Below are 13,893 nucleotides of genomic sequence, written 5' to 3'. Positions count from 1 at the left end.
CCAGAAGCAGAAAACCCCCGGCAGGCAGGCTGCTCTCCCGACCTCAGATTGCTCATCTTTAAAAGGGGGGCGACAACAACAGGCCCGCCCCCTCCTCAGCATCCCGAGGGGAGCCTGCTGTGGACTTAGGGCGTTTAAAGACATGGACGTGTATTATCGTCATCAAATGCCAGCATCCACATGAACTCTGATAACAGAGAAGCGTGAAATAAATGGCGACGTCGCGCAGGTTTGCTTGTGGAAATGTCGGTGGGTAGGATGGGGGTGCAGGCCCGGGTCATCACCACCAAAAATTACCCGAGGCTTATCCCTTAGGAGCCTGGGCTTAGTGATTAACATAAATTAGGCTGGGACACATCTGAAGCTACTCGATATATCACGGCAGGCTGCAAACATTGGGCACCTGCTGAATACCCAGCAAGACACTGCCAAGTGGCCAGACTTATCCCCCTCAAGTTGGCCATCTCTCATCAGTTAGCACGACCAAGCTCCACGCTGTCGATAGAGATGTCCTGGAGATGCCAACGTTCAGCAGCTAAAACCAGCCTATTATCCCAGAGCCAAGTCTGCCTGCACTGACCCAGGCCCGTCCTTGTTCACCTATGAGAAGCTGCTGCTCTGCCCACCTGGGTGACCGTCCTCAGAATACTGAAGAGACAGACAGACACTCATCCCAGGATCGACAAGGAAGATTCAGCAGCTTTATGTAAAAATGGCCTGGGGCTAACTGAACAAACACAAGTCCTGAAAGCCTTTGTCATTTGTCTCAGATATAGGGATAAAAAGAAAAAAGGAGTGGTCTCAGCCACAGGAGGGGCTGAGTCCCAACTCTGACACTTAACTCACCCCATGACCTCCCTGAGCCTCAGTTTACTTATCTGTAAAATAATATGGCAAGAGCTACTTTTATAAGGTCAAACTAAAGACGTTGCTTAGTGGGTAAAATGCTGAACTTGGAGTCAGGAAAACCCGAGTTCAAATCTCCCATCTGACAGTTGCTAGCTATGTGACCTCCCTTCTGATCCTCAGCTTTCTCATACATAAAATGGGAAATATAGGAGTACCCAGTTCACAGGGTGTTTTGTGAGGCTCCACCGGGATAATGTGTGCAAATCACTTCAAAGGGCTCCAGAAATAAATACAAGCTATTGGACACTTTTGGACCAGACTCACGAGGAAACTCCCAATGAAGAATTTCTTTAACCAGCAGAGATCCCATCTGCTCTGCTGCTTACAGCCTGGAATGTTGTCTGGGACACTGACCAGCATCACAGAGCCAATCTGTGTCAGGCGCAGGGACTCGAACCCAGGACTTCCTGATGCCAAGTCCGCCAGAGACAGACCACTCCACGCTGCCTCCCACAGAGGCGGATCCCTAACATCGCATGCAGCTTGAGGATAAAGGGCACCACGCTTGGTGGTTTACTCTCATCAGAAGAGAAGACAGAGCTTGGTGTTGCTCTTGTCTAATTCTGCCAAGAACACGCTGCATTACCCTCACGACCATTCGTTTACCTAGCACTATCCAAGGGCTCCAAGTCCTCGTCGGAGCTCATCTCAATGGGAAACAGGTCTTCCTCCTCCGAGGTGTGGATGCTGTCGTCTCTTTTCAGGCTGTCCAGCTGACACTTCCTCCTCCTCTTCCTCCTCTTCTTCACAGACAGGCCTGCGGAGAGCATCTCGCTCACCGCCTGCGCCTGGGCACAGCTGCCGGGTTCCAAGCCCCTGCCCCTCTCCAGGGCGCTCCGCTTGAGCTGGCTCTCCATGTGGACGGAGCCCTCCGACAGGATGGGGGATGTCGCGAGGTGCAGGGGAATCACCTCCTGCAGGAGAGGGAGGAGGGCATGGGAAACAGGAAGTGTAACTCTCCGGCCCTGGTCACACGCTCACAGGTAAGCGGAGCCCGGGCTTTCTGAGGAGTCGGGAAATGCTGCCCAGAAAGAGAAGGCGGCTAAATGGCGCCTCAGGCCACTCTGGCCGGAGCACCGAGCGGCCCTGGTGCGTGGGCACGACCCTGGCTTCAGTTACTCGTCAGGGGGTCATGGCGGGGCTCTCATTTCTTCATTCAAAGAAGTATGGTGAAACCCTCCCCCCACACACACACACACGTGTGCACACACACACATGCGCACACAGAATTATATGTGTGTGCACACATACACTCGCAATATCTGTGTGTACATACAGACATATACACACAAACACACACAATATCCGTGTGTACATACACACGGACATATACATGCAAACATACACAATATCTGTGTATACACGCACATATACACACACGCACGCATATCCACACACCCCCGGTCATGCCGTCACACAGGTTCTACAGAGGCGGGCACGGCACAGGCACAGCTCCCAAACAGACTTGTGGGCCATGAGGGAAGGGCTCACCTGATCATTGTCCGTCTCTTGAACAAAAAACGCTTCTCCATTATCCCCCAACTTCATGTGCAAATCTACACACTCGCCATTGATCTCAATGTCCACCTGGAGGGAGCAAAGAGACTCCAATGACATCAGGGGCCTTTGACCTCAGGACACGGAGAGGCAGTGGGGGTGCAGGCTTTGGAGTCGAGAAGATCTGAGTTCGAATCCCACCTCAGACACTCACAAACTGGGTCAAGTTTGGTGACATCTGGCCCCGGTTTTCTCAACTGTAAAATGAAGCCCTTCCTAGGGTGCCATCCAGCCCCCTCAGGTCACCTCTGCACCTATAGAGGAATCAGACTCGGCCCCGTCTCTCCTGCCCGGGAAGGCAAAGAAAGCCCAGTGAGCTGCGCAATAGGGACTTTGTTGGGTCACCCCCGGAGGGGGCAGCTCTGTATGAGGAAGGAGGCCACAGAAGGTGTGTCTTGGGGCAGAGAACGGGGGATGCCGGGGCTGAGAAGGCCCCGAGAGATAGCCTGTGCCATCCCCCAAGGCTGGCAGATGGGAAAACTGAGGCCCAGAGCAGAGAACGGGCCCTGCCGCAGGTCCTCCAGCTCATCAGTGCTGAGAGCCAGTAGGCGGGGCGGCATGGAGGGCAGGACGCCAGCCTGAGCTGGGGACTCCGCCCACACACCGGTCAGTCATGGAGGACGGGATTCCCCCTCAGACAGTCAGTCTGGCCAAGAAGAGCCAAGCTCTCATAGACACCTCCAGGGCTGCTGGCGCGCTCTCCTCTGCACAGAACAGCCTTAGAATCCTCAGTCTGATGATGGGCAGCTTACGATTCATTTAAAGCAGACTGCAGTGTGACTGCAATGAGGCGGGGTGCGGCCTTCCCCTGAGAATGCCCCCAACAGCCCCAGAGAGCTCCAGCTGGGAAGGTCACCTAGGCCAACCACCTCACCCTAAAGATGGGGAAACAGAGGCAGGGTCGCCCGGCCAGTATGTGTGGGGATGGGACGGGAACCCAGCACTCCCTGACTCCAAGCCAGTCCCAGCCCACTCTGTCAATAGTGACAGTGGTATGTGACTGACACATATCAATGTTAGTAGCTATCGTATTAACCAATAATGTTTGAAAACTCATGACTGGTGCTATTCATTAAGACCATGGATAACCATCTCTACAACAACCCTGCAAGAGACAGAAGAGATATATTTTTGTTATTATCGCCATTTCACAAATTGGGAGGTCGAGACACAAAGAAATGACTTCCAGGAAGATCCCAAAAAAATGACACAGTCAGGATTTGAACTCAAAGCTTCCTTACACTGAGGCCTCAGTGGAGTCTCCTCTCATCTGTAGTGGTAGATTATTAATTATGAATGATGATAGCTAGCATATAGCTGGGCAAGGTTTGCAAAGCACTTCATATATATATCAACAGTAATGAGTGTTAAGGATGAACAGTATTTGCTAATAGTAATGATTATTGATAACAAATACCAATTTTTAATAATATTGATAATGAATATTATACATTAATAATGATAATGAACTATAATGAACATTATTCCTTAATTATAATGAATAATAAACATTATTCATTAATAATTATTCATCACGACCACTGGCCATTAATGGTCATTAATATTGTTAACTAACAATGATAATTATGAAATGAATATTATTCCTTAACCATAATCAATAACATACATTGTTCATTTGTAATTATTAATCACGGCCATCATCATTAATGATCACTAATATTGTTAATTAGTAATGCTTATTAAGAATAGTGAACATTAATTATAGGGCAGCTAGGTGGCGCAGTGGATAAAGCACTGGCCTTGGATTCAGGAGGACCTGAGTTCAAATCCAGCCTCGGACACTTGACACTAGCTGTGTGACCCTGGGCAAGTCACTTAACCCTCATTGCAAAACAAACAAACAAAAAAAAAAACAAGAATAGTGAACATTAATTATCAATGATACTTATTATTATAAATAATGAATTTCAGTCATGGATATTATGGCTGCTCACATTTATATCATACTCTATCCTTTAAAGAGGACTTTCCTCCAAGGTAACAAATATTTTGAGCATTATTCTCATTCTGCAGATATAAACTGAGGCAGGAAGAGGTGAAATGCCTTTCACGGAGCCGTGGCATCTAGATAATGCCAGGTCTCCCTGGCTCCTCCGAACTGGGACAACAGGGTCTCTCCCCATCAGCAGGAGGGGATTCTTGATGACGGAGGGTTTCTCGGTCCTGTCACCCTGCCCCATTCACATGGGGGGGGGGGGCTTCCTAGGCCAAAGCTGGGGGGCCAGACTTACCACCTTCTCCCGGGAGCGCAGCACCCCCATCTTCCCGAAGCGGACGTGGAAGGGTGAGCACTGAAGGCTTCCATTGGGCTGGCGCACCACGATGATGTCGATGCATCCGGACAGCGTGGCGGGGTTCAGACCCTTGTACAGCTCCTTGACCGTAACAAAGACCTGGCCTGCCAACTGCCCCACGTAATTCATGGTTTGAGCCTGGACAGTGGGGACAAAAAGAGACAAGCTGAGTGACCTCCAGAGCGACAAACTCCTCTCCTGAGGCTGTCCTCATCCTCCTGCTCCCGTGCCCACTCCATATGCTGGGAGCCTCACAACCACCCCAGGTGCTAAGGGCTATCGATTGTCTCATTTGACAGAGGAGGAAACTGAGGCTGAGGGAGGTTATGTGGTCACACAGCTTGCAAGTATCTGAGGCAGGATTTCATCTCAGGTCAGCCTGATTCTAAGTCCAGAGAACCATCCACTACGGCTCCCTGCCTCCCGTAGACCAGACACCAGAGAAAGAAAGACACAGAGAGACAGACGGCTCGGCAGGTTGGTAAACAGACAAATGATGGTGAGATAAAGACAACTATTTAACAGAGATTTAGTGGATAACGATAGAGATGAATGGATGGACGGATGAACGGATGGAAGGATGGACGGACAGACGGCCCCTCAGAAACTCCAGTTCTAAAACCTTGGATGTTGGAGTCACCACATCTGGGTGGGGGCATGAGAGCAGTCACGGGGATCTGTGCTGCTGGGCGGCAGAGGCAGATCGGCCAGCTGAGGCTGGGCATCACGGAGAACGCCCAGCGAGGAGAGCTAGCCTCAAGTGGCAGAGCCGCCTCAAGGTGGGGGCTCCCCTTCCTCAGGCAGAAGCTGGAAAACCATTGGGGGGGGTCGGTGTAGGGGGACGGACCTGGCTGAGCTCCCTTCCTGCTCCACAAGGCTCACTCTGTGCACACAAAGCTCACTCTGCACACGAGGCACACTGTGCACACAAGCCTCACTCTGTGCATACAAGGATCACTCTGTGCACACAAGGCTCACTCTGTGCACACAAAGCTCACTCTGCACACAAGGCACACTGTGCACACAAGGCTCACTCTGTGCACACAAGGCTCACTCTGCACACGAGGCACACTGTGCACACAAGCCTCACTCTGTGCATACAAGGATCACTCTGTGCACACAAGGCTCACTCTGTGCACACAAAGCTCACTCTGCACACAAGGCACACTGTGCACACAAGGCTCACTCTGTGCATACAAGGATCACTCTGTGCACACAAGGCACACTCTGCACACAAAGCATACTGTGCACACAAGGCTCACTCTGTGCATACAAGGATCACTCTGTGCACACAAGGCTCACTCTGCACACAAGGCACACTGTGCACACAAGGCTCACTCTGTGCACACAAGGCTCACTCTGCACACGAGGCACACTGTGCACACAAGCCTCACTCTGTGCATACAAGGATCACTCTGTGCACACAAGGCTCACTCTGTGCACACAAAGCTCACTCTGCACACAAGGCACACTGTGCACACAAGGCTCACTCTGTGCATACAAGGATCACTCTGTGCACACAAGGCACACTCTGCACACAAAGCATACTGTGCACACAAGGCTCACTCTGTGCACACAAGGCTCACTCTGCATACAAGGCACACTGTGCACACAAGTTCTCACTCTGTGCACACAAGTGCACACTCTGTGCACACAAGGCACACTCTGTGCCAGGCACTGAGCCCAGGGTTGGGGGTGCACAGAAATGTGCCCGCTCTCCCTGCCTTCGGCGAGCTTCCATTCTGATAGGGGAGGCCACCAGACAGCTAAACAGGCTCCGCAAGACAAATCTAGAAGGTCACCACTACCTTCTCATTCAGGATGGAGCTCAGCAGTACCCTAAAATACCGCTGTAATCCTGGGCATGTCCCAACTGTGGCCGCTAGGGGGAGGCATAGTACACAGAGCGCTGGGCCCAGCGTCAAGAAGACATCTCCTGACTTCAAATCTGTCCTCTGGAACTTACTAGGCTTGTGACCCTGGGCAAGTCACTTCACCTGTCTGCCTCAGTTTCCTCCTCTGTAAAAATGAACTGGAGAAGGCAACGGCAAACCACACCAGTATCTTTGCCAAGAAAACCCCAACGGAATGAGAGAATCAAACTTGGCTGAAAAGACTGAAAAAGCCCCTACTCAGAAATCCCTAATGGCTCCCCAATGTCTATACCACAATTTGGCCCCAACTTAAGGAACATGGACCTAGAGTCAAAGGACCTGGGTTCAAATCCCCATCACTGTCCAGGCCTCAGAGAGGCTTCCTTATTTGTAAAAGGGGAATACCTGCTCCACAGGGCTTTTGTGAGGGTCACAAGGACTCTGTAAATGTCAAAAGCCATTATCGCCACCACCACCTTCTTCTTCACCCTCATCCTCATTCTCCTCATCACCTCCCAGTCCCCAGCTCATGACAATTTATGGACACTGGATCTAGGCCCAGCTTTGGACTCAGACAAAGCTCAAGTCCCATCCTGCCCCTGACGTGTCCTGGCCTGGGACAATGCCAAGTCAAACCATTTCTGAGCCTCCTCCCCCACCCTACACTCCCTACACTGTCAGAGTCTTCTGCCTACCCCCAGAGAGAGGTGAGGGGCTCAGAGGGCAGAGGGAAACAGGAAGTTGTTTTGCTTGATTCGACACGTTTGTAAACAGGAATTTCATTTTTACTTTCTCAATTGGGGAGGAGAAAATTTGAACCTGAAAAAACAATTTTCTAAATGAATTTTTTTTTACAAGACTCATTCAAACCAGGTAGCAATCTGCTTGAGCAGAGGACATTTCCACACTGGGAGTTCTCTCCAGGGACGATTTTCCCTATTGCCCTTGGGGGCGTTGCCACCTTCCTGCCACTGAGCATCAGACCGATTCTTCATTCTGACTCCTACCTTACTTCTTTCTCCACAATCTTTCACACCCACATCTTTATCTCTACTCACACAGACACTGTGGCCATCACATTGGTCTCTCCCTTCCCCCATCCACCCTCCAAAAGTGAGGCCCCCAAAGTGCTGGCACCCCACCCTCCCCCACTCCATAGTCCCCATGAAAGATAAATTCCTGAGTATGGTATTGAAGGCTCTTCCTACCACGCGCACACGCCAACACTACGGTGACCGCCTGTCTACTCTCGGGGTTACGCCTCATGCCTACTCACAGCTATGCTGCATTAGGAGCTGAGCTGAGCTGTGCCCGTCCACAAAATGAGGAGCCTGGGCCTCACACAATATCCCGAGAGGAGCGCCACGTACATGTGTGGCCTGGATGTAAAAAGTCACAAAAGAAACAAATTAGAGGAGTGAGGATGGAATTTCCTTTTTGGATCCATGGCTGGAGGAAGAGGTCATGACTCAGCAAGGTTTAGAGAAGATTACAGAAGAATAAATGAGCAATTTCAATCATAGAACATTTAAAAATGTGTTTGTTTGTTTTTGACAGTGGGCCTGCAGTCAGGAAGACTCCTCTTCTGAGTTCAAATCTAGCCTCAGACACTCCCTAGCTAGGTGACTCTGGGCAAGTCACATCACCCTTTTTGCCTCAGTTTCCTCCTCTGTAAAATAGCTAGAGAAGGAAACTGTAAATTACTCTAGTATCTTTGCTAAGAAAACCCCAAATGGGGTCACGGACATGCCTGAAAAACAACTGAATAATAAAACAGAAACAAATACCATAAAAATTAACAGGAAACAGGGAACGGGGGGGGGGGGGGGGAGTCTTTGCCGTAAAAGCGTCACATGTAAGATATACAAGCAATGGATTCAAATGCACAAGGCTTAGAGTCATTCTCCAGTAACTACAAGATCAAAGGGTGTGAACAGGCAGTTTTCAGAAGAAATCCCAGGTATCGAACGCTACATAAAAAAATGCTGTCAGTCACTCATAATTAGAAAAACATATATTAAAACACCTCTGAGGTTCTACCTCGTGCTCATCAGACTGGGGGAGGGGGGAGGGAGAATAATGAGGCCAGAAAACAGGCAAACGAATACATAGTTGGTGGAGCTGTGAGCTGGCCCAGCCTTCTTGGAAAGCAACTTGGAACTAGGCCCCAAATGTTATAAATGGTGCCTAACCTTTGGCCCAGTTACATCACTGTGACATCTATGTCCCAAAGAGATTAAAGGAAGAGGGAAAGGACCCATATGTACCTTTGTGGCTATAAATTGGAAACTAAAGAGGTGTCCTATTAGGGAATGGCTAAACTGTGGGACATGGATGAAATGGAACACTACGTGGTGTGAGAAATAACACAACGGCCCGCATCTGAGCAAACTGGGAGGCCCTGAAGAACTAGCAGAGAGACCAGCTGGATTCGGGAACAATCTGCATGATGACACAAAGAAGAACGACTCTGAAAGACCTCAGGACGCTATTCCGCACACAGAACACCCAGGGGCTGAAGCAGGCTGCCCACCTCCCCTCCCAAACACAGGCGGGGAACCTAAGACACAGAGAGCCCACATCTCAGGAACGGCCAATGGGGGATCCCCGCTGTGGGGCTCTGTGGCTTGGGATGAAGGTTCGGTTATTGGGACTTTGGATTCTGTTGTAGTGGTTGTTGGGGAAGAGGAAAAGGGTGATGATGAAGAAGAACAATAATTTGGGGCAGGGGGAGACACTGGGAGGGACAGATTATAAATGTATAATTTTTTAAATGAGGTTATATGGCCTCTGGGGTCTATTCATGCTCCAGATATCCAATTGGTCTCACTGTCCTTCCTAAACTGTGGTACCCAGAATACCACAGACCTGTTGTCTCATTCATTCTACAGACTAGACTTGGATTCAAGCAGTCTCATGCAATATTGGTTTTTCAGTTACCATGGCTCTAACCAATATGGTATCTGTGGTCCACTGAGAACCCCAGATCTTTTTTGGGGAGGGGGAAATCCCCTAAAATCTCCACTCTTTGTGCAGGGATTCCTCCCCACTCTTCCCTCAGCATCATTCACAGGTTCTGAGAAAACACAGTTCCCCAGGAATGATGCTCCACATCTCTGGCCAGCAGACCCATTTTACAGTGGGTCTCAATGCGGTACCAGGAGGACTGGTAATGATACACTGAGGATGGAACTGCCAGGCAGCACCAAGGGCAGTGGCATTGGGTGGGGGGAGCAGTCTGCCTCTGCTTGGTTCACCTCTCCACACTCAAAAGGGAGGGATGAGTTTACCAAAGGTGGATAAACGGAGGCCTCAGATAAGCTTGTGCCAGGGTTAATTACTGAAAACAAGGAATTACATTAAAATAAATAACCAGGTTTTCATGAAAGCCCCCAAGCCCTCAGAGCAGGCCACCACAGAAAGGGCAGGGCTAGACCATGAGAATCTGGTTTTTTTGTTTGTTTGTTTGTTTTTTTGTTTTGTTTTAGTGAGGCAATTGGGGTTAAGTGACTTGCCCAGGGTCACACAGCTAGTAAGTGTGTGTTAAGTGTCTGAGGCCAGATTTGAACTCAGGTACTCCTGACTCCAGGGCCGGTGCTCTATCCACTGCGCCACCTAGCTGCCCCGAGAATCTGTTTTGAGGAGAGGGACTTGGGCCACCTTAGGAGAAACTTGAGATAAGAAAACCGTGAGGCACAAAACAAAAGGCTTAAATTTCCAGTAGAACAGCTCTGGGCCCTGATTCGCTGTGAGCCAAGTGACTCCAGGATGCCGGGATCCTCACCCCCAAAGGGGGCAGCCAGAAGCATCGGCTGTGCTCAGGCTACCCTGAGCTCTCATCATCCTTCTTACTTGGACGGCCGCCATCTCGCCGGGTCTTGAATAGAGGCCTGGAGAGGGAAGCGAGGAGATCCGGGTTCAAGCCTGAGTACTGCCCTCAACTCCCTGATCAGTTCTCTTCTGTGGGCCTCAGTTTCCTCTTCTGTAAAATGAGGAAATTGGAACAAACCATCTCCAGGGTCCCTCCCAGCTGTGACATCGTGTTCTAAGATCTCTCCCTCTAACTTAATTCCATGTTCTCTCGGTCCCGCCCTCCCTCCCAGAATAGCGCACATTCCATGTTCTAAGTTCTAAGAGCCCTTCCAGCTTCTGAAATCACTGAATTCTACAACTCTTGAGGAAGGTGAGTGAGACCCCACCATCCATTCCTCTGCCCCCTCACTCCAGGATACACATTTTAGGGATGTTTTCCCATCCAAGTCTCTTTCACCGGCTCCCGTGCCCTGGGAACGCTGGGTCCTCAGAGAGACCAGCACAAATCCTGCCCTAATTATAAATCACTGGTAGAGCTCATAAAAGTCGGCAAGTGCTTCCCATGGATCACCCCATGCGACCCTCACAGACACCCTGGGAGGGAGCTGCTATACCCATTTGACAGATGAGACCTTAGAGGGGAGGAGAGCTTAAGTGATTTGCCCGGGATCATACAGCTGAGAAGTGTCTGGGGTAGGATTTGGGACTTCCTGACTCCAAGTCTATATGTTTTAAATTAATATATGGTTTAATTATCCCAACAAAGACCAAAGCCTTCCACCATGGAAGAGCTAATCCATCCACAAGCATTTAGTCAGCACCAGCTGTGTACCAGGGGCTGTGTTAGGTGCACAAAGAATAAGACAATCCCAATGAGCAGGAAGCTTTCATTGCAGAGAATGTTCATTAGTTGCCACAACCAAAAAAAGAAACTCACAATATTGTGTCCTGGACAGCTTGGCTGGTCTGCTGACGGCAGACTCACTGCCTGTCCTGGAGCCTTTGGTCCTGGCGCTTCAGCCAGGGCCCTTCCAGACACTGTGCTACCCTAGCAGAGCCTTCCTGAGCCAGGGGCACCCGGGGCACTGAAGAAAGACATCAGAGAGACCAAGCAGCTTCGTCAATTAGGCAGCACAGACCAGTGCAGCGGCTTGTGGGGTCCTTCCCTCCATTTGGCAATCCTTTTTGGCTATCAATAATAGAAGGCACTCAACTCTAATAGCATTGATTATCACAGACAAGAAGACGGGCTCTAACCTGGCTCAAGGGCTCAGGGTCATCACACACACGCACACACACACCCCAAAAGGAGCTCACATTTCTCTGGGGTACCTTGACCAGAAGCATGGGTCACTCAAGAAGCTTTTATTAAGCACCCACTATATACACAATGCTTTAGTGGGGGCTGAGGACACAGAGCAAAGCAAACAGCCTCTGCCCACACGAGGCCCAGACTCTACCGGGAGAGCGAGCCTAATACAGGCCTAAAGCATGTTCAAAATCAGAGGGAAAGAGGAAGGAAAATAGGGGGCTGGGGGAGGAGACAGACGTCAGGGCCTGCAGAGAGCAGGGAGGGCCGTCATTCAGATCAACACAGAAAACGGGAATCCGGAGCAAGGCCCCTTCCCACAGCGTGATGCCGCTGGGTTCTTGTTGTCGCCGTGATTTGGGGGAGGGGTACAAGGGCACAACCTCGTGAGGCAAGTCCTTCCATTATACCCATTCCACAGACGAAAAAACCGAGGCAGGCAGCGGTTACCCAACATGCCCGGGGTCACACGGCCACTGAGTGACCGAGGAAGGAAGGGAACTCGGGTTCTCCCGTGCCAGGTCTGACACCCCATCCACTGCGTCTGGGACGCCTCCCTTCCCCCACAGTGTGGCAAGGAATCAGGCAGGATGCTGGGCACCCTCGGTGTCTGGGAGGTCACGGTGTGGAGTCAGGGGCACCGGGGCAGGTGCAGGGGAAAGTATCATCCTGCCCATGGTGCAGATGGAGAAAGCAAGATCTGGAGATTAAAAAATGACTTATCCAGGAGCAGCTAGGTGGCGCAGTGGATAGAGCACTGGCCCTGGAGTCAGGAGGACCTGAGTTCAAATCTGGCCTCAGACCCTTAACACTTACTAGCTGTGTGACCCTGGGCAAGTCACAACCCCAACTGCCTCACAAAAAAAAAAAAAAAAATGACATCCAGGGTCACGCGGGTGAGCACCAGTAAGGAGTGGGCTTGAAGTCCACTGGGAAAGACGCCACACCCAGAATCCTGCCCGGATCCCAGGCAGCAGCCTCGAGGAAGCAGCAGGGCATGGAGCGGCCAGGATCCTCCAGGGCCCGGTCCCTAAGGGTCAGCCCAAAGGCACTCAAGGTCCGAGGGCCCAGCCACCCTGTTGGGGCCTTTCACGTTCTAATGCAGACTGAAGACCTAAGGGAAGCCCAAAGCCTCTCATGGGGGGAGGGGGCCCTGCTTACTTCCTGCTCCTGTGATGCAATCACGCCACTAGGGCATGTCAGGGGGAGGGTCTCAACCAGGTCCCCGGCTGCCACAGACCAATGGTCTCCCAAGGGAGAGCTGGGGGGTCCCAGGGGGCGTGACTAGACCCCAAGGGGGTGTGTGGCCAAGCAAGCACAGACATCCCAACTTCTCCCCCTCAGCCTTCAGCAGTCCCCGACTCAGCTCCCCAACACACGCACAGGCTGTGGCCCTCAGGGAAGTTCTGACCTAAGCCCAGGAGCTACACAAGACAAGGGCTCTGTCCCTAGCCCCATGCCCAAGCATCCCCCCTCGCCCTCCCTTCCCTCTCCTGGCGAGGGTGCCACCATCCTCCCAGTCACCCAGGCTCAAAACCTGCTAGGACCAACCCTGGGATGCAGCCTGCCCCAAACCCTGCCGTTTCTAACCCCCAGACACCCCTTCTCTCCTCCTTGGTCTCCCTGGTGCCACGTCCAGTGCCCTGCCCAACACCCCACACAGCCTCTCTCACGCTCACGGACCACAGCGGTAACAGGCATTTCCTGAATCAAGCCTGGCCGAGGGGCCAGGGGCTCTCCTCATTGCGGGGTCTGGAAGAAGCTGAGCAGCCACGGGAGCCTAGCTGGGTGAGAGAGGAGCGGAGAGGGTGGGGCCCTGCAGGGTTGAGGGGAATGAGCAGGATTTTCACACCTGCCTTGACCCTCAGAGATAAAGCAGCTTTGGAAGTCAACAAGAACCTGAGGGGAGGGGGGAGGGTCATCCCCTCCCTCATTGTCTGGAGGAAAGGACCAGAGAGGAAGTAGCCCAAGGAGATAAGCCAGGATGGAGCAGATAAAAAGGAGTTATACAGGACCCTGGCTTCTGCCCTGCCATCTCCTGACACTGCCAGCACAATGGGTGAAGAGAACAGGGTTCAAATCCTGCCTTCCGTGCATCCTGGTTGTGAGACCCTGG

At 51.4% G+C, this 13,893-nt stretch overlaps 1 protein-coding gene across 6 annotated transcripts in view; it reads right to left on the bottom strand.

The window, feature by feature from the left end:
* Positions 1-13,893, bottom strand: part of LPIN1 (lipin 1) — a 132,870-nt gene that overhangs the window by 37,345 nt on the left and 81,632 nt on the right. For 5 of the 6 annotated variants that reach the window (XM_043985966.1, XM_043985967.1, XM_043985971.1 and 2 more), the window contains 3 exons: positions 4,719-4,919; positions 2,401-2,496; positions 1,516-1,823 (listed from right to left, as the gene is read on the bottom strand). In XM_043985966.1, the coding sequence (XP_043841901.1) occupies positions 1,516-1,823; positions 2,401-2,496; positions 4,719-4,919 (605 nt within the window). Of the gene's footprint in view, positions 1-1,515; positions 1,824-2,400; positions 2,497-4,718; positions 4,920-11,405; positions 11,554-13,893 lie in introns of all 6 variants that reach the window. The other variant, XM_043985970.1, reaches the window with a different exon arrangement.

This window comes from Dromiciops gliroides, chromosome 2 (genome assembly GCF_019393635.1).
Source record: "Dromiciops gliroides isolate mDroGli1 chromosome 2, mDroGli1.pri, whole genome shotgun sequence".
Lineage (NCBI taxonomy): Eukaryota > Metazoa > Chordata > Mammalia > Microbiotheria > Microbiotheriidae > Dromiciops > Dromiciops gliroides.
Note: the sequence above shows the minus strand (reverse complement) of the source record. Positions and strands in the feature narration are given on the sequence as shown.